The sequence below is a fragment of the Mycetomoellerius zeteki genome, unplaced genomic scaffold, assembly GCF_001594055.1.
Source record: "Mycetomoellerius zeteki isolate Tzet28-1 unplaced genomic scaffold, Tzet1.0 scaffold52, whole genome shotgun sequence".
NCBI lineage: Eukaryota > Metazoa > Arthropoda > Insecta > Hymenoptera > Formicidae > Mycetomoellerius > Mycetomoellerius zeteki.
In genome coordinates, this window is record NW_017257523.1 from 1034999 (window position 1) to 1061496 (window position 26498).

Here is a 26498-nt window from a genome sequence, read left to right on the forward strand (position 1 = left end):
GATAAATACGTTCTACTTAGGATTTGTCTACAATTGTGATGATGAGATATAATAATATGTATACACCGTTAAAAATTACATATTAAAATGTGATCATAATCTTGTTTCTGAACATAGGGCGATATTTATAGTCGATTCTTATATTTAAAACTGTCTTAAATACAGTCTTACGATGTCATAAGCTAATCTCAAAAGACTGTATATTAACATCTTAAGATTTTACTTACTACGATCTTAAAATAAGAACGGACTATAAATACCGGTCATAGATAATTTTGTACAAATCTTCGATTTCTCATGACACAGACCAAGTAAACATTTATTATACGATGAAAGGAAGATCGTCATAACGATCGTTACAGGCATAGAATGTACAAAATACGATAAGTGCAGTGCTCAACTATATAGTGTGTGCATGAAAACTTTTCCGATACTTTTCCCAAAGGCTCGATGGCTACCAGGCGACACTTCTTTAATAGAAATGCTTTTCTCACACTAAGATATAAATACTGAATTTAATAATATTTAAAATAGGAAAGAATTTCACCGATCTATATCCCAAAAAAATTAAGAGAGACAGAGACTGCTTCTTGGGTTGTAGTTTCGTTGAATTTGTTCCTATTTTTAATATCGATTTAAATTAGTTAGAATATTGCTTGTTTATTAGATTTTATTTTTATTGTAGAAACGAGAAACACACACACACACACACACATATATGTACACACATACGCACGCCCGCACACACATGTACACATACACACACTGGGTCACATTGTATATAATAGCATGCTTATTTTACTCGGATGGGAGATCACACAACCTGAATGTATATAAAAATATAAAGAAATGGGTACACGACTTGATTTCATTCGTATCCTGTAACGCAAATAGGATCGTGTGTAATATATAATAATTTAATTGCAGAATATACAGGAATAACGGAAGGATTGTAATTTCGATGTAAAAAATATTCTCTTTCGCATTAGATAGATAGGCTAGGCATTATTATGTTACAATTTTATCATTGAATATTACATTTATATGATTGTATAGATTATAAACAAAAAGTAAGCTCTTTGTGTAAATACAGATATATCTTAAGTATAAGCGGACATTTAGCGTGCTCGCATAATTAAGGAGCTTCTAAAGTATCTGCCGTAATAATCGCATATATGTATGCGTGTAATGTAAAGGGGAGCGGTTAAATAATGCGCCAAAGATCAGATGCCGAGTAACGATGTGAGATAACTGTCGGCACAGCCATCAGTAATTTCGAGAAGCGGGTATACGTGTGAGAAGCTCAATAAATAATTGGTGTTGATATTTTATGGTTCGTTTAACGGTGTAAAGTCTACATGCTACCATCTACGCGCAATCTATAATAATTAATGCCGAATAACAAATGATCTTTTACGTCTGTTTATATATATATATTTATACATATATATATATATAAATATTATATAGTCGTGCGCTTAACGAGCTCCTTAATTTTGTAGGCAAATCCGCAAAAAATATTACATTATGTATATGGATGTGCGTTTTAAGATCACCAGATTGGGATTGTGGTTTGATGACTTTAAAACCTACTATATGCAAAACATTTGTATTTTTAGTATTTGGTTATACGATATATAAATAGCAGTAAAAAAAGAAGTAAACGATTGATAATAATCCAAGTGGATAAATCTATATATATATAAATATATATATATATGAAATAAAGAATATTAGATACCATATATATTATATTTGTAGAAACGATTGAGCAACACACACGTGAGAGATATCGCGCTATGATTATATGGAGAAAATATTACAATTATATTATTACCTATTATTACACAAAGTGAATACACAACATAGTAATTTGCTAATTGTATCTTTTAATAATTATTGTAGACACATTGATGAAAAAGGTTTTTTTCTTGTTATTAATTATTAATTACCATAGACTTATAAGACAATGAAAAATGTGTTATAAAAAAAAACGATGCGTTTGCTTGTTTTATATTGTATTCTACCCATTTTCATCGAGCGATTCGCTACGTTCTAATTGTTATGTGCTAACTAACGCAAGCATAATTTATATGTAATTTTTTACATTATTATTTTTATTTTATCTTCAAATGTGATTATACATCGCAGCTTGTTTATGCAGCGTTTATTTAATCAACATTTCCAGATCTATCGAAAACATAATTGCCGCATTACAAATTACAAAAACAATCACGACTTACTAGAATACTGAGATAATAGTAAATTGTTTGTTTATTATTAAAATTATTATTTGGCATAATATAAAAATTCAATTTTATTTTTTCGCGTGAAATATTTTTAAATTGTCATTTATCATTTTTTAACATTCGCAACACAAAAAAGAACACGAATCATAGATGAATCCTCTCATTTTCAGGCTTCATATGAAAATTGCATTAAGACAACGCATTTTTTTGTCTGGATCAATTTTTATTCATATTCAAATATATGTTTATATCCATTCCATGTCAGTCACCTCTTGGACGATGACATTCGATCAAAGGAGAAGACGTATTGATATAAGATTTTTGCATCTAGTACGATTTTTTATAATTAAAAAAACATGCTATATTGAAATGGAATGATTTTGCGAACGGCAAGTCCTTTGTCTAAGCATGCATCGCAAGAATTATTCATGTGGATAATCTACGTACGGACCTGTTAACCTTTCAGATTAGATGTTATCGAGAACCGATGAATCAGTCTTTATTTTGCATTTCTATTAACGAAAACATAATGATTATTCGCATAATATATTTTTTATAAAATTTAGGTGTAGCCCCTAAAAATATATTTTAGCTGTATCGGCATAAAAAATTTGCGAAAATAATTTCTATATAATTGTTAAATTATAATTATCTTCTCGATTATGTGCACGATATAGGTATAACCTTATAACGAAAATTTGTTCCTATTAAAACTTTCTACGTGTCGACTAATTGTAAGCGAACTATCTTTTTTCCATTAATAGTAGTATAGGGTGGTATAGATAAAAGACGTAACAAAACAGCTGGGCAGAGCAGTAGCGGGGTAGAACGAGAAAATGCGAGAAAAAGACAAGTTGAGCGGAAAAGATACCTCCGCTATTAGCGCTATTACGAGATATTTGAATGTCCCTAGACGATAAAGTCTAGGGTGCGGTTCACTTGGCGCTACGAATGCTTCGAAGCGTTTAATTGACCAATCGGAAGAAAGAATTTTAATAATTGACCAATCAAAAAATGCTTCGAAGCATTTGAAGCATCAATTGGACCGTAGCCATATACCCTTCAAAATAGCGTTAATAATGCTGGAGTCCCATGAAGCAGTGTTGTTAGCAAGAAGACTAGAACTAAGGAGAGTCAACTCGTGCCAATAGCGGTAGTGGGGGTGAGGCAAAAAGTGGCGACGGATAACTTCCCCCACTCTTGCGCTTCATTAGTCCTCTCTGTCGCTCTATATAATTGTCGCTCTATCGTTCTATAATCGTCACTTTGTCGCTCTTATATCGAACTTTCACACAATGCGCAGTGCCGCTGCACATCGTGTGAATAACCGCGGACGTTTTTTGACTCACCCCCACCACACGAGTTGATCCTCCTTAGTTCTAGTCTTCTTGGTTGTTAGGCGAGTCATCTTTTGACGCATGCGCGTTTGGACATGGCATCGTGCTGTATTAAGGTGCATTCACATGCAAGCGTCAAGCGTCAAGCAGCGGAAGCAGCAACCAATCAACGAGGCGATTTTTTACACCACTGCCCGTATCGTCCAGCTGATTGGTTGTTGCTTCCGCTGCTTGACACTTGACGCTTGCATGTGAATGCACCTTTAGGGTGCTATTACATGAGCGCGGAAATGCGGAAACGCGTAATCAATCAGAAGCAATCCGCTGTTATGTTTCGCGTTTCACCGATTACTGATTGGTTGCGCGTTTCCGTATTTCCGTGTTTCCGCACTCATGTAATATCAGCCTCAATGTCGAACTTATAAAGATCCCGTAAGGCCCTATTTTAACGTATCTATAATTCTATATAGATAATATATTATTATATATATAATATATTTTTTTGGAAAATCAATAAGGATTATAAAATGAGAAAAATTTCGATAAAAAACCAAAGTTATGAGCAAAAGAAGATACAAGTTTAAGGCTATGTTCTTAAGTCGGTCTCACCTTGCAAAACTTCTAGAAATGATGTAATACTACTTCCGCCGCGCGGCAAAAGTTGAATTGAGTTCAACTTTTGTCGTGCGGTGGAAATTATATATCTATTACGTTCGAGCAAGCGAGACACTGATTGGCTATCACGTCAATTTCCGCCGCGCGGCGTTGCCGCGTTCTGTGTGCAGAAGCCATTAAGATGCTAATGCGGCTCTCTGATTGGTTCATGCACTAGCTTAAGCCCATCTCGAATTTTGAGCACCGTCTATGGATTCCGCTTTATATTTTTAGTTCTAACGGAATATGCCAATCAGATGCAAGAGCTCACATACTTTTCAAAACACTATAATAAAGTATTTTTTCGTTAAGTACATTTCGAGTTATGAGGTACGAAAGTTACAGTACTGCTGGCATTTGCATTCTCCAAGTTGTCCGACCAACGGCTAAAACTTCTTGAATGTTGTTCAGAATCATGTCCTGGATAACATTTAGTCCGGATTTACAATAGATGTTTGAAGACTTAAGCCGTAAGAATTTGACCAATTACAGTCAAATTCGAAGAGAATATTCGATTGTATTCGCCCATTTCTTATGATTTAAGGCTTAAAACTTTATTGTAGATCCGGGGTTATCAAGATCAAGGCCCCCCCCCATTGGAGATTATACCTTTTATTTTCATTTTTACGCAGGCGCCCGGTGTCCTTTCGGGCAACGCCATTTTCGCAAGCATGGGCTGCGTTCAGCAGAACGGTTGTTTTGCAACTGTTGGAAGTTTCCTTCGCGCTAATTGGATCATACTTTTAGATCTAGAAGAATGATCCTATCTCAGCAGACAATCATAAAACGGTTGCAAAACTGTTGAGTCTGCTGAACGCAGCCATTGTGTTTTTTTGCTACTGTAATTCATTAAGACGTGATCTAGCCGTATTTCCTCCGTTTTGCTCCGTTTTCTCCATTTGAGACAGGAGCCATTAATTAGAAGAAGAAGAAGAAGAGAGTCCATCGCACCGAGCAAGAAGCCACGACGACCCAACAAGAGATTGAAATGGAGAATATAGTCAAAAAACGTCAAGCTAACGATGATTGCATGATGGAGGTATTATGTTGAATTACACAACAAATAGTATTGTTCTGAAATTGAAGACAACTTTGATCAAAGAATAAATATATTTTGTAAAAAGAACCCTTTTGTCTCATGATTTTATAATTTATTTTTGTCATAAGGGTAAGAACACATGACAGACAAACCCAAATATTCCAGATAGCATGAAACATTCAAGCAATATTTCAGCGACATTTCAACGTTGCTGTAATATTGCTAAAATTTCCATTTATTATGGAAATAAAATTGTCATATCCATGTGCACAGTTACACACATTATCAACGATTTTACATCAGTTATGTGTCTGTATTCTGTAATTATTAACGACATTGTCGCTATCTTTATATCGTTGTTGCACATGTATTATTATATATGATAAAATAACGATAACGAATTGTTATTAAGAGGTGGTTTTCCATTTTCTAGTTAACATGTGGTTAACCTTATTTAGGCGCGCTCGTGGTTTAGGCTTAACCTCACTTGATGATAATATAAAAACGTGTTTCTTTAAGCTATGATTAATCACTGATAGTTTTGTAATGGTAACTTTAAAAGTTACTACAAAACTATCAGTTTAATGATTAATCATGAAAAATTAAGGATAAGAATCGATCATATTAAAAAATTTTATAATATAGTTGTGTGTGTGCAAAATATTTTTTCTGTTGATCACAGCCAATTGTTTTCTATAAACGCCGTAACAGTTGGTTGACGTTTTGCTTATGCACTTATATATAAAGTATTCACTAATAAAAATAATAAAGATTTTGTTCCACAGGTAGAGATAGTTAACGGAATAAAGGGAAAAGTAAAACAGTATTCAGCTAAAAAGAAAGCCAAGAATGTGCAAGGTGGAGAACAAAGAAAGGTAATATGATATGCAACAAAATATAATATATAATGGCTGCATTCAGCACACAAAACTAATCAGCGCTTAGTGATTTTTTAATATTGGTTTCTACACTTAAACAAGGAAAAGACCCAACTGTCCCCCTCTGATTTTAATAAGCTTTTAGTATGTTATTCTCCAGACAAAAATAAGTGACACGTATTTTTTTATACATGCCCATATGCACTTTTAGAAAATGAAACCCTTTAGAAAAAACATGTTTTTCTCTTTTAAAGTGAATTATATTTCTGAAGTACTCTTAATATCATTTAATTTTCATTCTGAAAATTTTTTTCTATCTTACAGTTCCGGCGACATTTGCTTCGAAAGAGAAAAATCGATTTTTTTTTCAAGGGATGTTTCACCCCTTAAAAGTGCATATGAGCACGTATGAAAAAATACGTGTCACTTATTTTTGTCTGGGAAATAACATACTAAAAGCTCATTAAAATCAGAGGGGGACAGTTAGGTCCTTTTCCTTGTTAGATCCAGTGAAGAATTAAAGGCAAGAACTAATCACATTAAAGAATCACTAAGCGCTGATTAGTTTTCTCTGCTGAATGCAGCCAATGGTAAAAAAAAATAAAAGACGTGATTTTTTAAAATGATTCTTTTTTATGAAGTACAGTTAGTTTTTAGAAGACAATTAATTGTCTTTAAATATAATGAAAAATAATTTACATGTAAACTGCAGTTTAAACAAATATGATTTCAGATATCGGTACCAGCACACAGATACTCGCCTTTGAAGGAAAACTGGATAAAAATATTTACACCCATTACCGAACACCTGAAACTGCAAATACGTTTCAATGTGAAGACTAGAAATGTAGAAATTAGAACGGCACCAGAAACCCCGGATATTTCATACCTCCAAAAAGCGGCAGACTTCGTGAAAGCGTTCATCTGTGGGTTCGAGGTGGAGGACGCTTTGGCTTTGTTACGTCTGGACGATCTGTTTGTGGAATCTTTCGAGATACAAGACGTCAAGCAACAAATGAAAGGGGATCATCAATCTAGGGCAATTGGAAGATTAGCGGGCAAAGGTGGAAGAACAAAGTTTACCATCGAGAACGTAACGAAAACTAGGATTGTGATAGCCGATACCAAGATACACATCCTTGGTTCTTACCAGAACATACAATTAGCTCGTAGGGCGATATGTAATTTAATCTTAGGCAGTCCTCCTTCCAAGGTTTATGGACAATTAAGAAACATAGCTAGCAAGATATCAGAACGATTCTAAATAGAATATCTACATATTCTATTTGTACATATATATGAGTATATATACATATATTAATTATAAAACTATGTTTGGTATTATGTATATATTTATATATTATGTATACTTCATATTTTTTTGTATACATATCATTCATAGAAAAATTAAATTTATAATAAAATAATATAAGGCGTGTATATTATCTTTCGCGAAATATATTACATATTTACAGAAGTATTTGATATTTATATTTACGCGGTACTTTATTCAGAACCAATCTACCGTCGTAACTGAGAGATGCGAAAGTCCAAGGATCAGCAGATGACCATTCCACTGCATACACACTATCTTCGTGCTCCTCGTATCTTCCTACCAGACCATCTTCTAATCTAAAATATTGTAAACATAAAATGTTATATTTTATGTATGAATTGGCTAAGAAGTTATACTCCATGATACATTTATTTACTTCTTTTTTCCGTAAGATTCTTCGCTTTGCGAAGGCTCGTCTGACACCAAATGACCGAACGGTTCAGACGATATGGACGCAATACTGCATAATATCACTCTAGAGTCACTGCTAGACGTTAAAACGAGCTGATCGTGAAAGCGGTTAATCCTTATGTTCCACACCCAGTGCGAATGTTCCATACGTGACAACACCGGTTCCGTGGGTAGCCTGGTATCCCAGAACTTCATGTAACCATCGTCACCGCAAGTAGATAGAAAATACTGACGATTTGCATTGAAATCTAAATCCCTGAGAAATGAGTTACACGATGAAGATATAAATTCAATTCTATCAAGAATTCACCCTGAGAAATGAGTTACACGATGAAGATATGAATTCAATTCTATCAATCTTTATGTTATCATTATTACCTAATAATTTGTGAATGTGCAGATAAAATAGACCAAGCAGCATTGGCCGGACATCTAAAATCCCATCCACGAACATTGTTGTCATTCAAGGTTACAAACTGATTAGCACCATTATGAGGATTCCATTTACCATTCGTAAATCGTGGCTGACCCTTGCCTGCTAAAGTGCCCGCTACTGTAACCTGAATGTATACAAAAATTAAAAAGTCAGTTTTAAAAATAACAGGGATAAATTCGACGTATAATGTTAGTAATTTCAATTGTTTAAAAGAATAAGAGATCAATACCTTTGGTCCTTCAGTTAGATCCCACAAAACAAAATTATTATCTACTACTGACACTGCTTTCTTGCTATTCATAGGGTGATAGGCAATAGTTTTGAGATCAGTGCCATATGGAGTTGTATCAATATCAGCTAATTTATCGAGCTGCAAAATATCGTTAGTGTACTCTTTTATCTCAGGGAATCTCCAGACTGCTCCTTTCATTCGGCAGATACCTTCCTCTAGAAAAATAAATTCTTTGAAGCATCAGAAGACATATTTAACGAATATATAATTATTAAAAAAATTTATTAATAATAAAATATTAAATATAATTATTAATACTATAATTAATATAATTATTAATTATTAAAATTAATAATATAATTAATAATGATAAATTCGTAATCGATTTCAGTTTGAATGAAAAAATGTTACTTTAAGAAATTGAATATGTAACATAAGACTTATTTACCACTTAAACTATTGTAACATGTAATAAATACATCAGGTTCAATTGGAGAAGCCTGTAAAGACCAAATTTCTCCTATTGGATGCTGGAACACTTGAGTCTTTAAATTGCCTGTTTCCTCATTAAGCTCCACTAAGTGAACCTGGTTGTTGCTGAATTTTAAAGATTGCGTTCCTACCAAGAATCTTACAATATCTGTCTCGGCTGTTTGAGCTGATAGTGCTCTAGTCTAAAACAAAACAGCATTATGATTTTTTTTCAAATATAACTTATTAAAATTTCTACATTTAAATAACCATACACAAGTAATATTTAAATAGCAATAGCAAATAATAAACAATGTTACTTGGAGACAGTTACATGAAATAATATAAAATAAAAAGATATACTGATTTATTTAAAATTCATAATTAACTTGTAATAGATTCATACTTGAAATTCGAGTCCATATATAACAGGAGTATCGTTATCCATTTCTGAAAGTATTGTTTCACTATACAAAATATATTACACTTTCTCAGGAAATGTGTGTTGACTTTTCGGACAGATACAGCAATAGCAATTCTTGCAGACAATCAAGAGTAGCACATGGTAAACATCGTTTGTGTTTAACATCTGTGAAGATAGCTAGACAAGAATTTAAACTTCATTTCATCATATTTTTACTAATGTTTAGATCTCAAGATACATTCAATTAAAAAAAATCATTGTTCCAAGTAAAAAAATAATCCTCCAAGAATATAAACATCAATGCAGTCGCAGTTCTGTAATAACGAGTAATTAAACATTTAATTAAAAGTAGAAACACTTAGACATCAAGGATATCACGATATGTCGTAAACTGACATGACATCGATATAATGCCGTGTTCACCGACCTTGTCCAAACGCACGATGCGAAGCGAGGGGACTGGCCTATACCCTTTTCTACTAATGTAGGTAAAACTTTATAATCTCACAATCAGTTTTTAATTTATTCCTTATCCTTTTCTAATTTTTAGAACTAGAAGAAGATAAAAAGTAAGTTAAACTATGATTAAAGCTAATCTATTAGTAGAAACGAGCACTAGACTCTTCTATTTGAGTCCAGAGACAAAGAACAGAGTTTTGTTTTTTTTTATTGCTACACCAGAACTTTAATTTCCTTCTTGCTTTTTGCCAACATTAAACATATGTTTATTTCATTATAAATATAAAGAGCGTACATTAAATTATGTTTAGCTCAAAAAATTGACTTAAAGGACCACGATCAGAAAATTCATCCGGATCGATCCAGGTCATTTTATCTTTGTTGTTCATCAAATATTGAACAAAAATAAAGGTATAGTTTCATGCTAACGCTCGATGCCCATTTTTAGCATAAAAACAGATCACGTGATCAAAATGATTAATATCCAGCGGTAATTTTGATCAAGTAACTTTTTGACGTTAAAAATCGTCGAGCATCAGCATGAAAAGGTATCTTTAGCAATTGGCTGCGTTCAGCAGACTCAACAATTGAGTGAGTCCTCACTGCCATTGCTGCATTCTTTTAGATCTAAAATTCTGATTGAATGATCTAAAAGAATACACCAATAGCAACGAGCGCTCACTCAACTGTTGAGTCGGTTGATTGCTGAATGCACTCATTGGACGCCTACAGTGGACTCAACAGTTAAGTGAGTGCTCGCTGCTATTGGTGTATTCTTCTAGATCATCCAATCAGATGTTTAGCTCTAAAAGAATACATTGGGTGCATCCAGAAGCATGACCGCTCATTAAGCGCTCAGTGAGCTCTTGTACCTGTTTGGTCTATATTTTTAGTTCTAATGGAATACGCCAATCAGATACAAGAGCTCACTGAGCGCTCTGCGCTTCTGGATGCACCTAAAGCTGGTTCTACATTAGTCGCATCGCAGCGTCGCAAGCGTTCCAATCAACATCGAGCTAGCTCGACTCTGATTGGATCATAACGCTTGCGACATTGCGAGTGTAGTAATGAGCGCTCTTTCATTGCGTTTTCGACTGCAGTGGATTTGTACCGACGATTAGATTAATGACGTCACATGCTCTACCAAACCAACCCAGATCGGATTCAAACCCTCTCAGGCCCAGTTCCACAACTCACAGTTAACTCTAATGCGGGGTCTACAATAGAAGTCGTAGCAGTCGTAGGGTCTTAAGTCGTAGAAAATTGACCAATCACAGTTGATTATTCTTCTCATATTCGACTATGATTGATCAATTTTCTACGATTAAGACTCTACGACTGCTACGACTTCTATTGTAGACCCCGCATTAGAGTTAACTGTGAGTTGTGGAACTGGGCCTGAGAGGGTTTGAATCCGATCTGGGTTGGTTTGGTAGAGCATGTGACGTCATTAATCTAATCGTCTAACCCCGTATAAAGGTACAATTTCACGAGCTGTGGTTTCAAACCGGCTGTTTCAGCGACAAAAAGGATCACGTGGTCAAAATTGACGAATATCATTTGTCAATTTTGACCACGTGATCCTTTTTGTTGCTGAAACAGCCGGTTTGAACAGCTCGTGAAAATTGCCGCAGACAAAATTCCGTAACAGTATGCATAAGGTGTAAACTTAAGCCAATGAGCCAATTAGGATATTGGTTTAGGTCTACATAATCTAACGGAAATATAAATAACAGTAAACTTATCCATAACCTCGCAATAAGGCGAATTTCAACCGTTGAAACTCGCCTTATGGATAAGTTTACTGCTACTTCTATTTCCGTTGGATTACGTAGATCTAAAGCAATATCCTGATTGGCTCGTCGGCTTGAATTCATGTCTTAAGGTTACTGTTACCCCGGATCTACAATAGGGTTTTAAGCCTTAAGCCGTAAGAAATTAACCAATTACAGTCGAATCCGAGGGGAATAGTCGACTGTGATTCGCCCATTTCTTGTAGATCCGGACTTACAGAAATTTTGTCTGCGGCAGCCTTTAGGGCCGATTGTTCCAACTTCTTGGTAAAGTTTACCTGTTAGATAAGAGAGAGAGTAGCAAGATTATCCAATCACGTGCGCGGATTGCTAGATTTACCTAATAGGTAAGCTTCACCAAAAGATGGAACAATCGGCCCTTAATCGAGGTTCAACTTGTTTCTCATCTCTTTCCAATTTTAGAATTGGAAAGAGACAATGAATAAATTGAACCTCGGTTAAAGTTAACCGTGAGTCGTGGAACTGGGCCTCAGTCGAAAACGCTATCAAGCTCACTGAACGCGCATATTGATACCTGCGTGCACCTGAGTGAAATTTCTGAACGGGCTAAACCGGCCAAACCTCATATACCTTCCAATCACTTCCAACGGTCGTCGTCGAGGCGCTGGCGCGGTGGCGGTTAACCGAAGCCGCCGGGGGGGGGGGGGGGGGAATCATCATACAGATACACGTATACGTTCCCCCTCCAGTCCGTCGCGACGAGCGCTGCCGTTTCTCCGTTCGGCCGTATGAGCGTTCGGGCGATCGTGGATCGACGAGAACGGAGCAAACGGAGTCGGGGAGTGGAGGCAGAGCCAGCCAAGTCGCGGGACCTGTGAGATCGAGCATTGTCGAGGCGAGGAACGAGCGGCGTATCGAGCGACGAATTCCGTCATATCATCTGCTTACACTTGGCTCGGTACGCGCGAGAGTTGCTCGTCGGCGTTTTGCGAGATCCTTCTACGGTGGTTTGCGTACACACAAATGCGATCGAGAAGGCTCGCGGGAATGCCGGATGCGCACTGAACGCGCGTACACATCGTGGTTGGGATCATCGCCGCAACCGCAACCGATTCCTGAGGCACGCCGTCTTCCCCCGGAGATCGTCGGCCGGGAGATCCCCGGACGCGAATGCGCGCTCCTCCTCGCGGTGCCGTCCTCGCGCGAGGATCGCACACGTCCCTCTTCCTCCCGAAAGCGCCGCTATGCTGACGCTGCAGCATCAAACGTGAGTAACCTGTCGTCCAGAACCGAGGCACCTTGCTTTCAACACGCATGGTATTGTACCGCTCATGTTGCCGTGTCGCAATCTCACACGCGTGTGTCCACGCACGCGTTTTTGGAGAACGGCACTTTTGGAGCACTCGCCGCTTGTCCTCTTCTTTCTCTCTCTCTCTCTCTCTCTCTCTCTCTTCTCTTTCTCTCCGTCTCTCTTTTTTTTTTCTGGAGCGAAATATCGTTTAGTTAGCGGCCGCTCCACTTTTTGTCCGTCTTTGCGATATCGCCGATACGCTCGTCTTAAAACCTCACGACTCTGTTCGCTTTTGTGGTGCTTGATAATTTGCGATCGGCGCGATACAATTGAATATACGGTGCGATATTTTTGTCCGTCAAACGATCAGCTGTTGCTGTTGACGAATATTGATTCGCCTTCGCCGCGCGAGGTCTGAATTAATCATTGAACTTTGCGGTAGATACGTCGGAGATGCGGATTCTACTCCGAATTGTTCGAAGGAGAAATCGGCCGTTGGCTTTTTGAATTGAAGAGATACCTATGACATATGCGACATGTGTCCAAAAAATATGCGTTAAAAGCGGAAAGTCTGCTGCCGCTGCAAAAAAAAGAGAAAAAATTTTTGACACTTAACACTCCGACGAAGCTACGTAAATTTATTTAGCGAATTTTTATCTCCGATTTTTTTCTACACGAAAACCGGGCGGCGCAGTTTTGAAATGGCAGTGCACATTTATCAAGCGCACACTGCTATCAATTGCTTATAATTGAATGTGTGTATTTAATATACGTCAATATAAAATGCCGTATCGATCATCGTGATTTAATTTCGGCGCTTGTAACATCTACTTGCACGGTACTTTTCACGCGTGACGGGAAACATGCATAAATTACGAACGGTGACATGTATACTAGCTCGAGGGAAAGCATGGAGCACCGTCATTTTAAGCACTCGTTTCAAGAGAATTTCAGTGCAATACATGGAAAAAACGGTTTTGCCGAAGTATCTAAAAATTTAGCTAAATACAGACCTGAAAATAATTTTGTTGGACTATCAATAATTATCTAATGTGCCCATTTCCATCAACGTAGATTTAACTTTAATCTCAGTTCAATTTATTCTTCGTCTTTTTCTAGTTCTAAAAATTAGAAAAAGATGAACAGTAAGTTAAACCGAGATCAAAGTTAATCTACATTGTTGGAAACGGGTATAAGACACTCAAATTAATTACTCGAAGGTCAAACTTTTTTGCATCATCGATCATCATGCTTCAGTTTCCTACATAATTATTTTGATGGCCCAACAAAATTATTTTCAGATCTGTATCTACCTATTTTTTAGATATTTCAATAAAATCATTCCTCCCGTGAATATATATATTATGTTACATTATACCGTAATTTTATTTAATACGGTACGGTATTTTACTATATATATATATTGCTACTCATAAAATCAGATTTTAATTCCAAACCCGAGCGCCTCCGTTCCAGCCGAGTTCCTCTACAAAGATTCCTCTCGCGAAGAATCTGCTCGTATTACGTACATTATTATAGCTCTCCGATACGGTTTTTACGACAACGTCTCGAATAGCCTTGTATCTGCGTCTATGACGCGTTCGTATTTGGCATGCCATCGTCTATCAATCGCACGCAATAAGAATGCGCTTGCAGATCGACTTGGTGACGCGCGAATGGATCTTCTGACGATTCCGGGTCGGGGTACATATGTATAACGCGCGGATTCATTGACGTAAATGTCTCCCGTCTCGTGCCGGTTCAAATATATTCATATTGCTCCGGTAGGCTCGAGTTAATTGAACTATTAGTCCCTGCCTTCTCCCATCTCCCGTCGTCATCGCCACTTCATATCAGTGTCGCCGACGTGGCCGGTTAGTACACGAAAAGCATGGTTTTATTTAAAGACCCCCATTATCAGAGTCTAGTCACGAGAGATTTTGTCAAAATCGTATGAGAGAGAAAGGTATAATTTCTCTTCCTGCACTGAGAAAAAAATATCTTAATTTCAAAGAAATATTTCTTTACTCAAATTATTCAAATTATTACTTTGGATCAATGAAAATTTCTTTGAAATTAAGATATTTTTTTTACTTTAAAAAACATATTTTAAGATATTTTTTTACTTTAAAAAATATATTTTAATTTCAAAGAAATTTTCATTGATTCAAAGTAATAATTTGTTTGAATACGAGCAAAAAAATATTTCTTTGAAATTATAAGATATTTTTTCTCAGTGTATATATACTATCTTACTCAAACTTACATTGTCTCGCTCTATAATCTTAATTAAAGTTATAGAGTGAGATATAGTATAAGTTAGAGTGAGATATATATACAAGGTTTCCCGAATTTAAATGGTCAAACTTCGGGAGCATATAGGGGATCGATAAACTAAGGAAAAAAAGTCCTTTAGAGATATGCTCGTTTTTGCTTTGTTTTAAAAATCGCATGGCAAAGAAAGACAAAACGCGTAATTTTCGGAATAGGTATCAGTGTTTTCAAAGTGGAATATTATTTTCGTGTATGACTTCAGCGATAATGCTTTATAAACAGTGCGAGAGTATGCACGCCGATTTCCAGACAGAAGAGCGCCGGATTGACGAGTCACGTTGACTAGATTAGTGTTTGCTGCAACACGAGCTGTCCGTATAAGATGTAATGCGTGTATTGCTGCAAGATGCCAACATTTTGAATAATATCTGCATTAAGCAAGTGACAACGTGAATAAATAAATATAAATGAATAAGTAATAAATAAATACAAAAATGAAAATTATACATTTTGTCTTTTTTTTACGATTTCTTCCAAAACGAAGATATCTCTAAAAGACTGTTTTCTTAGTTTATCGATTTCCTACACTCTCCCAAAGTTTAGCCATTTAAATTCGGAACACCTGTATACACATAGAGAGAAATCATATACATATCTTTTTCTCTCGTAGGATTTTGACATAATCGCTTGTGACCAGACTCTGATATAGGATTTCTAGTTTTAAAGTATCTAAAAATTTAGTTGGATACAGATCTGAAAATAATTTTGTTGGACCATCAAAATAATTATGTAGGACGCTCAAACTGGTTGCTATGAATGCCAAAACTTTTTGCAGCATTATTCATCATGCTTGATTCCTACACTGAAAAAAAAGATTGGCTGCTGCAGCAAATTAGATAGTAAAATATGGCATAGCATTTTTAATTGGCTGCAGCACCCAATTTTTGGTTGCGTTAGCCTATCCGCAATATCAATATAGGATTTCAATAGGCTAACACAATCAAAAATTGATTGATGCAACCAATTAAAAATGCTATGCCATATTTTATCATCTAATTTGTTGCAGCAGCCAATCTTTTTTTCAGTGTACATAATTACTTTGATGGTCTAACAAAATTATTTCTAGATCTATATCTACCTAAATTTTTAGATGCTTCAGCAAAATCGTTCCTTCCGTGTATAATTCATGTATGATTCGGCTGTAGATGCCGTGTTCTTGCTTCGATCCAAGTATTGCATCTTTAATTTTTGGTCTTTTTTGATAAAACTGACTTTGTTTAAATATTTAAAGATTTAAATATTTTTGACTTTGCAAATTTCATTTCCGATTTTTTAAGTATTGTGCCATGACTGTATCGCCTCATCTGAGGATTATCGGGTGCTATTAGACAAAGAAGAAGAAGAAGTACTCGCTGCAAAGATTGGTCAATTTTCCGATAAAAGTTCATACGCGGATGTCCGCGTTCGCGTGTGACACGCTTACTCGACCTATCGATTTTACCATAGGTCGTAAACATCTAGCTAACGTTAAAAGCAAGTTAGCGATTCTGTGCCTCTCTGAATACCTCACTAAAAAAAATGTCTGGTTGGATTAATTGGAATTCTGATCGAAAATCGACAAATCAGAATTTTCTGGTTAAATCTACTAAAATTCCAGTTGTGATAACTGGAATTCTGATTGATGTAAGAAATGATGTCAGAATCTTCTAATTCGTTCATTTTCAATCATTTTTTTCAGTGCAAGAGATAAAGAGATCGCGAGACCTCGGATCTTCTCTCTATCGAAGCAGTCAAAGACGCCGAGAAACGAATAAAATCTGAATAAATGAGAAATATTAATTGGCAATATTTTTCGTGATTATACAGAAATATGTCTTTTTCTCGCGAAACTTCAAAGGGATCAAAGGCTAAGCGAGACCTTCACATTTCCACTTCGAGCCGATCCGTCCGCCCACAGCATCGTAATTGATCCGTAAGCAGTAAACTCACTTTAAAATCTCGAGTTTCACTTTAATCAATAGTGTCGCGTGTTGCACGCCGCTATGTAAGTTCTTTCGATTACTATCGCGCGTACCCGGCGGCTCTGGTCGTCGCCTTTCGATACGAATATCGTGACGGAGTACGTTTACCTTAGATTGACTATATTTCGATAGAACTTATACGAAGCCCCGATAAAAAACTATTTTATCTATTATACTTCACCTCTCGGTGAAACTTCCGTTTACTTTTTATCTCTCATGGTTTATCATTGACGAAGACAATAATGAATAGCGTTGTCGTCTTGATCATCAATCGCTTTTCCTGGAGCTTGTTCTAACATTGATTATTATGATTGATTTTTAATATTCTTTTTACATTAAAAAATTACAATCTGGAATCATTTAGATATGGTCGGAATGTAACGGGAAATTTCTAGAGGAACTTTTCGAGCATTAATTTCAGAAGAAATTAAACTATCATAAATTCATTTTTATATATTAAGCTATCATTTATATCTAATTCCTTTTTAACGATTATGGGCCTTTAAATAACCGCCTCCGGGCGTCATTTCAGTACTTTCAGAATTGAATTTAATTAGTCAATTAGTCTTTAATTAAGATTCAAGCGGAATTTGCGCTTGCTGTTAATAAGGTACAATCGCAAACAATTTAAAACGAATTATACGTGAAATACTCGAATAAAGTATCATCTCACGAGTTCAGAGACACAGAATTTCATTTTTCTTACAACAATATTTGGAACCAAAACGACTGACGTTAAACAGATTAAACTTTTTTTTAATCAAGCTCTAATTTCGAGAACAATAAGAACGTAAATTTTTATTCTGGCCGAGACTGAGTCGCTAGGTTTTTGTTAGCAGCATAAAATGTTTATGTATATTACAATACATAACAGTTTACTGCATTTTTACTTCCACAAGATTGATTCATGAATGAAATGATGAATCATTTCTTTAGCAATATTTATTTTCTATAAAGAAAAATTGCGAGTCATTTTTTTGAGTTGTATTCAGTCTTTCAAACATCGTCCATAGACAATAAGCGACAATTTCTGTTTATTGGAATTATTTCGATTATTCTGTTTAAGTGATCTTAACTTTCCGCCGACCATCTTGGATTTTGAAGACAGTCGATATTTTGATTGTGAATTCTGGGAGATAAAGCCTGACAATAAGATAAATTTAAATCTGTAAAAAATGAGTAAAATATAAGCCGATTTTAACGGTAAAAATTCATTAAAATTTTTATTTGAAACAATACAAAAATCTGGCGTGTAAGAATTTTTTTAAAATAATATAAAAATTTGCAATCTGAAGCCAAAGATTCAGATTGTTGACGAAAAATGCAAAATTTCACATGGCTGCAGGAAGGTTAAATAAACGGTATTTTTCAAAAACACCAACTTTTGGCTGACAATTCGTAGAGATAAACTGTCGTTTCGTATCTATCGTAAGAAATTAAACTCGCGTGCGATAAGTGCTCTTCGTGCCACGTAAAGACGACTTCTTCTTTAAAGGGAGAAAAGGGACCTTCGCATTAGCCTCTAATCGAGCGCAAAACGCGCTCGATCGCCGCGTATTATCTTGCCATCTCACTTTATCACATACTCACGTACTCATACTGCGATAGACAGTCACGTGTGAGAAACTGTGTGTGGAAAACCGCTAGGTTTTAAACAACGAGGCACATTTCCCACTTACGCGTGTACGTGTCGATTACGGTACGCCCACCATTATTACGCTTTATGCATTGCGATCCGTTAAAAATGATTACGTTAACATAAAGGAGCTTAGGCGATTTTTACGCGAGGCACGCCGGAAGCGCGCCGCCGATGGTCGCATGAGATTTCGAGAACGACCGACTTTTGCGCTAACGCACTCACCCTAATTGCGGGATGTTCGTAATATCGGCTGCATGCGGTAGCACGGTTCAAGAGTACGATTTCCCTCCGCTTTCCACAGGTTTCTCGGTCCTACCCTCGATCTTGCGCAATTCTGCCGGCGCGGCGATCCGTCTTGGTACGTCTAGCAAACGCATTTGCAAGGGGCGGTTAAAATGTAAATTTATTCTGTCAGTTCTACTCTTTTAATTCATCATACACTTTCCTTCGTTGTTTCACGTTATTTCAGCGGTATATTAAAACACAAGTTAAAGTTCGTCCGTAAGTTCTTTTTTAAATCTTCAATTAACTTCTTGGTATTGGAAAGGTTGTTACAAAGTTAAGATTATACAATGGATCTTTCTCTTTTGTAGAGATAATATAAATCGTTCACACACGGAAGAAACGCTGAACTGTCTAAAAATGTACGTAGATAACAAGGTAGATACAGATCTGAATATAATTTTGTTGGATCATCAAAATAATTATGTACACACAGAAAAATATCTTTCTATTGCTAAGAAAAGTGACTACTCAATTTACTTTCTTCCTTTTAAGTAACGGTTATCTTCACCAAAGAACATTTATGAATTCTTGATAATTTTAAAATATGCTCATTAGAAATTTTAAAAAAGCTCATTATTGTGTGTACTCAAAACAAGAATTTATTTTCTTTTGAAGAATATTATGAAATTGATTGAAGAAGCTTCATATAATAAGCAAATCGAATTTGTTTTAATTTATTAATCTTGAAATATTAAATTTACCAGGATTCAGAATATATTAAACTTGCTAGTAATTATTACTTGTATTTACATGTATTTTCTGTGTGTAGGAAATTTAATTAACCTCCATCTGTAATTTGAGTCTTTTTTGTTTAGCTCAAATTTTTTTACTGTTCTAGGCTTCCAAAAAATTTGAAAAAGTATAGAATTACTTTTCTATTATACATCTGTATTATATTACCAAATAGTTTTGTAACTCAAGCTTTTTGTTAAAATCTTTATTTAATAAAAATTGAAATTTGAGCAAAAATGAGGAAGAAATTTGAGAGTGAAATTTCGTTTGCGCCAAAAAAGATCCAGATTGTAAACGGAGAGTTGGATACATAATGAGCGATGTTGCAAAAAGTTTTGATATTTTAGCAGACTTGAGTGTCCCACATAATAATTATGATGATCCAACAAAATTATTCTCCGATCTATCTAGTTAAAATTTTCAGATACTTCAGCAAAACTGTTCTTTCCGTGTTGGCGAACTAACCGGAGCGATGTTTTGCCATTAGAAATACGGAAAAGGCATTGAGCGAAGATACAGCAAAGCAGCAGATTGTAACTTCGAGCTTGATCACCGTTAGCCTACGTTCTCTACGTTTGTATCGACATTCGCAACATATATATATACTATTATACACAACATTTGAAAAATGACGCTTAATACCGATCCGGAACTTGGGGGGAAGAGCCAGCTGGCCTTTCCAGCGATATGCTTCGCTAACGCCGTTGCACGCGTGTAAATTGCACCGCAGATGCTGCCTCGTATCCGCGTATTACGCCCACTTAAAAAATAATCTAAACTTCCATCACAGGCATTCGCCTCCGTTCATCGTTTCGCGCTGCCGATGCCATTTCCGCATCCGATGCTGCATCGGTACCGAGGTATCCGGTCGTCGAATTTCGCCAGCCTGTTGTCGTTAAATATGTCGTTTTCGCGTGCAGGCCATAAGGTCGATATACTATTTTGCGCTGCATCGGGTGACAAGGCCGTGACATTTTCCGTACCGGTTTTCCACGGCGACGGCCTTTTGTAAACCATGCGAGCGTTTCAAAACACGGGAGATACGGCTGGTTGTGTTCCCCGGTACCATATCTTTGCGATAATACTTTGTGGGCTGCGGAGAGACGCGGAGGCAGTGCAATGGTGGCATCGAAACGAGCGCGATGATGGTAAAAGTGACACCGAAGCGTCGACGATGACTAGCGACCTGTGATAATTGAGAAACGACATCGCTTGAATATTTTTTTCTAGAACCGTGCAATAATAGGAAGCGACCGATTCTGACCGATACGAGAAGTAACAGTTATCCTCTCCTTTCAGGATTACATCTGTATTACATAATGTCCATTTTTCTATCAATGTAAATTAACTTTAATCTCGATTTAACTTATTCTTCCTCTAATTTTTAAAAGTAGAAAAAGATAAATTTAAATCGCCGTGTAACTTTTGTAAATATAATTTAGTCGCTATTCATGAATCTCTTTCCTGTTTTGTGTCCATTTCTATCAATATAGATTAGCTTTAATCTCGGTTTAATTTACTCTTTATCTTTTTTCTAATTCTTAGAACTAGAAAGAGAATTTAAATCTAGCGTGACTTCTATAATTTAGTTGCGAGTCTCTCTCCTATCTTATGTCTATTTCTACAAATATAGGTAGCTTTAATCGCGATTTAACTTATTCGTTATTTTTTTTAGTTCTTAGAACTAGATAAAGGAGATAAAGAGTAAGTTAAATCGAGATTAAACTTAATTTGTATCTGTAGAAATGGACATAAGCCAGGAGAGAGGGATTCACGAAGCGCAACTAAATTATACGTATTTACAGAAGTCACGCTAAATTCAAATTTATCTCGTTTAAATTTGCCTTTCAAGTTGAAATGAATTTATCACTGATATCTGCGAGAGGCAGGCGTCACAGTTGGCAGTTCTGAATTTTATTACTCCTTTTGGACCCTGTATCTAGGCTTTGTCGACACCGTTCGCTCCTATAGAGCGGCTTCACCTATTGTTTCCTCGGGGAACGCGTGAGCTTGAATTCAATGTCAAAAGCGAAATGGAAATAGCGCACTGTCGAGTAGTCAGAGAAAGTGGTGTGTATCGATCTGCGGTATCGCCGCGGAATTGTGTGTATATATACAAACAGAAACGAAATCCCTCCTGTCTTTTTCTTTCTCTCCTGATTTATCATTCAGAGTAACATGCGAAAGACGGGAAATGGCGTACTGTCCGGAATATTAGAAGTAATGGCGAAAGTCAATGAGCAAGACTACGTTCTGCGGATTTTAGCGGATGTTAGTGGATTTATTCTTGTAAAGCGCAACACCGCACACGCGTCATGTATTAACAATAACGAGTAATAATAATGGAAAATGCGTAGGCAATCAAACGCGATAATTAAGCCGATATGAAAAGTCGCTCAATAAAGAGCCCCGCACTAATTATATGGAAAATTGGGTTCTGATGAAATGAATTATGATGAATTCGCTTACTCGCACTACATTGATGTAATGCACATTAAAGGCTGCTTCATACAAAATATCTAAATACGGTGATATAATGGTAATCAACTTTGATAATGAAATAATAATGTATATTCCATTAAATAATGTGATATCATTATTGGGTATTTAATCGTTTAAAATATTTATACATTTTATTTTTAGCTCTTCTAATTTCATGTATAGCAGTTTTTAGTATGCACTATACTATACTTTAGTGTAATATAAGTTAATTTAAATGATCGAATTCGGTACTAGTTTTCACGTATAACGTAGCTTATAATATGATGAACAGAAGATATCATAAGTACAAAGCTAATGAATAGTTTTTGAGCTATGATGTACCAAATTATTATTGTGATTAACCGTGCCTTTTGTTCCAATTTAAGGACATGACTATAAATTGTCCTTGTTTTAAATGTAAGAATAATAAATGTGAAATATAAATTTTAAACTAATATGTGAAGAAAATTTTATGATTTTTTATTTAAAAACCCTGATATTATATTCATATAATATAAAAATACATTCAGTAGAAAAATACAATTTTAAAAAATAAAACAATCTCGTAACTTTGGTTGACGTAATTTTCGTTGTGATCTCATGTAATGTTATGTATTAACTGTTATTAGTTATTTACAAATATAATAATATTGTTTCGTTAACTATTAAAATCGTTAATTATCGTTAATTATTGAAAAAATGTTTATTAAAATTTAATTATACGACAATTAATAATGCATTTTTTAAATATCCCTCTTTGCCCTCTTAAGGTCACCTTAATCAAAGGTGCTCTGTAAGTACAAATTGTATACACTATAGTTCAAAAGGTGTTATTATTGAGCCTTGTACCTATGACATCTCACCATTAAGCCACATTATTTGTGAGAAGTAACTCATTTCGCTGAAATTAGAAGTGTTTATTTAAAGAATAAATGTCAATATGTGTGGTGTGTATCAAAATTAAAAAATGGAACGATAAAGAGCATACACCACGAACGCAAGATATTCTTAGCGAAGTTTACATTTTACTCCAGCACATATAATCGGATTACAAAATTAGACGTTTCGGCCTTAAATTAGGCCATCTTCAGTATATAAGTTATGTAAAAAATTTTTATTTTTTAAAACACGCAAACGTACAGCTAATCTAAGATAATTCATCTCCTAACATGTCTAATTATGCAAGAACGCTCGTTAATTAAAATTGTTGTTCTTTTTTCTTAATACTGATGTTAGTCCAAAAAATTTCAAATATAATCCAAAGAAATTCGTCTTATATTATAATACAATTTTCCGATAGTCCAAATGTTCGTAATTAGTTATTGAACGCAAAATTTCCAGATTCTAATAATCATAACATTTCTTAATTAATTTCATGTTTACAATTCGTGTTTCTAGTTATAAATTATAAAAATTAGTACCTGTGTGTTCCAGTTAACTTGTGAAGATTAATATCGAAAATGGATGACTTATTGTAATAAAGAACTTGTTAAAATGTTCTACTGAATTCTCGTCATGATACACAATTTATATATCGAAGGAGAGGGTAAAATGGTATTATGTAGGGGGAGGAATTATGCTAAGTAACGGAAAGTAAGTCTCTGGTAATTTTTCCGTGTCACTCTGCTTGTTCAGACCATCGATTTGTTTTTTAATAAAAATCATTTCCGACGTGATTCTTTTTTGAAAGAACGGTTCTATATCTAATATCTGAATATTATCCCAATTAATTTTGTGACCACATTCGATCTGATGCTGTGATAATACAGTGAGAGAAAATCTTTTGATTTTTTTATATTCGCTTTATATTCTTTGATTCTCGTTTTTGCTTTCCTTTTGGTTTGATCAACATAAGAAGAGTCGCGATCAAGACAACTTATTTTATATACCATATCACATTGTTCGGTCTAATTTTGTAATCCGATTATATGTGTTGGAATAAAATGTAAACTTCGCTAAGAATATCTTGCGTTCGTGGTGTATGCCCTTTATTGTTCCATTTTTTATTTAAAGATTTGCAAGGGAATCCTAGTTTGCTAGCGGTTTTCTTTGGACGCGAGATAGGTTTTGACGTAATTTTTCTGATATGCACAAACTGAATGAAACTCTCGTTGATGATACCAGTAAAAAAGATAACGAGTGCAGAGTGACGCAAGGGTCCTATGCGCTTTTACGTAACGAGATGCTGCAGGCGAGATGCTTCGTGTGACACGTGTCGTAAAACTGGACTATAAAAACATAAGGTTACACTGACGTCATTATATATGGTATGACGTATAAGAGAGATATCTTTAACCTTCGCGTTTACGTGGCTGGTGAAGGTTAGCGGGGTGCTGCTCAAAGGGCCGCTCGGGGTGTGAACCCCTCGTAGCGAGGATTAATTAAACCATGGTTGATTAATCTTTCTGTGCACGCGATAAAATTTTTAATTTCTATATTGACGCAGGCCGTATTTTGATGAAGCTCGTGACAGCTGCGACTCGACGTAATAGTAATTTAAAAAATTTTCATGAGCTCATTGCGAACGGAAGGAAGTATTTTGTGCATTCACATGCATTCACGTTAGCAATAATTTTTCTTCTTTTGATCTACGGATTTCTAAATATTACACTATACTGCTAACCAGTAAATTCACGGTAAACATGCTCTATTTATGTTGGTATTTATACAGGATAACACGCAGTGTGTAATAAGAAATGTGCCATTTAATCTAAATAAATAAAAGATAATGTTGTTGATTTTAAACAAAAATATCTCATGTTGCATACTTGATAATACTTGTTGCATACGTTGACATTTTACACTTTGTACTTGATTTTTATTCCACATGAAAAAATCGGGTTTGCTGAAGTATTTAAAGATTCAGCTGGATACATACAGATTTGAAAATAATTTTGTTAGATCATCAAAATAATTATGTAGAACACTCAAGGTGGTTGTTAGAATGTCAAGTTTTTTTCCAACATTGCTCATTATGCTTGAGCGTTCTACATAATTATTTTGATGGTTCGGTAAAATCGTTCTTTCCGTGCATATACTAAATATGGCGGCATAGCTTCACTTAAAAAAAAACCCTGTAAAAACCGCTGTTAGCAGTGTTAGCAGTGTAGTGTAATATGTATACGGAATGGATGGTTTTGTTGAAGCTTCTAAAAATTGAACTATAGACATAGATTGGAAAATGGATTTATTAGATTATGAAAATGACTATGCAGAAGTTCAAACTGATTAGTAGAATGCCAAAATTTTTTGCAAGCATTGTTTAACAGCTTTGAGATTCTTATGTAATTACTGAAAGAAATATTTTGTATGATATGTGACTTACAAAATGTTTCTTATTTTTTAATTTACAAATTATACTGGTTATTATTTTTCTAACCAAATTTTGATTAGAATAAAATTTTTTAATTATAACGTAAGAATGTTTTTGTAAGTCACATATTATACAAAATTTACATTTATCTTAGTGTATTTTGATAGTATAGCAAATAAAATTACTTTCATCCCTAATTCATAAATAATGAGCAATGTTAAAAAAAAAATTGACATTCTAACAACCACCTTGAGCATTCTACATAATTATTTTGATGATCTAACAAAATTATTTTCAAATCTGTGTGTATCCAGCTAAATTTTTAGTAAAACCGTTTTTTTCCAAGTGGAAGTAAAGTTACCTGCGTCTCTAGCTAAATTTGTAGAGCTTTCATCAAAATCATCCTTTCTGTGTAGAAATCTGTTTTAGCCTTACTCCTGTTTCACTAATACGCCCGGTTCCACGCTCCTCGTTTCAAATCTCATTGATTTCGACGCTTGAATTATATTGTGAGGTAGAACCGGAAAGGTAACTGTGCCAGCGACGAACGAACGACGCACGATGGTTGGAACTGCATAAGCAGCGAAGTTGCTGGTTACACGGTCGGTTGGTCGATCAGTCGGCCGGCTCGATATTGGCCCAGACAAAACCGGAAATCTGTGACAGAAAGATCGATACATTTTACGTCATGTGCATTTTCCTGAAGGTCATTACGAACATCCACGTATATACCTCGATGGCATTCTATTCAATCGCGCGATGCGTTTATTTCCAGAAACCGC

General features: G+C 35.3%; 3 protein-coding genes and 1 pseudogene across 5 annotated transcripts in view; 2 read left to right on the forward strand and 2 right to left on the reverse strand.

The window, feature by feature from the left end:
• Positions 1–5022: 5022 nt before the first annotated feature.
• Positions 5023–7421, forward strand: l(1)G0004 (RNA-binding protein pno1). Its single transcript, XM_018455936.1, has 3 exons — positions 5023–5279; positions 6065–6154; positions 6891–7421. Exons 1-3 carry the CDS (start codon positions 5229–5231, stop codon positions 7419–7421), a joined length of 672 nt encoding a protein of 223 aa, XP_018311438.1. The 5' UTR covers positions 5023–5228.
• Positions 7422–7595: 174 nt separating this feature from the next.
• LOC108727717 (protein TSSC1) lies at positions 7596–12278 on the reverse strand. Of its 2 annotated transcripts, XM_018455934.1 has the most exons (7): positions 12255–12278; positions 9450–9632; positions 9021–9246; positions 8570–8787; positions 8283–8464; positions 7870–8160; positions 7596–7789 (listed from the first exon to the last, which is right to left on the reverse strand). In XM_018455934.1, the coding sequence occupies exons 2-7, from the start codon at positions 9489–9491 to the stop codon at positions 7627–7629; spliced, it is 1122 nt and encodes a 373-aa protein (XP_018311436.1). In that variant the 5' UTR covers positions 9492–9632; positions 12255–12278; the 3' UTR covers positions 7596–7626. The 2 variants fall into 2 exon arrangements, with proteins under 2 accessions (XP_018311436.1, XP_018311437.1); XM_018455935.1 differs by lacking the exon at positions 12255–12278 and having other exon boundaries at positions 8283–8468; positions 8574–8787; positions 9450–9660.
• A 160-nt stretch (positions 12279–12438) lies between these two features.
• LOC108727693 (uncharacterized) overlaps positions 12439–26498 on the forward strand; it is a 30643-nt gene continuing 16583 nt past the window's right edge. For both annotated transcript variants that reach the window (XM_018455895.1, XM_018455896.1), the window contains exon 1: positions 12439–12947. The gene's annotated coding sequence lies outside the window, so the exon portion shown is untranslated. The remainder of the gene's footprint in view (positions 12948–26498) is intronic.
• On the reverse strand, positions 20696–26201 carry LOC108727679 (uncharacterized; annotated as a pseudogene).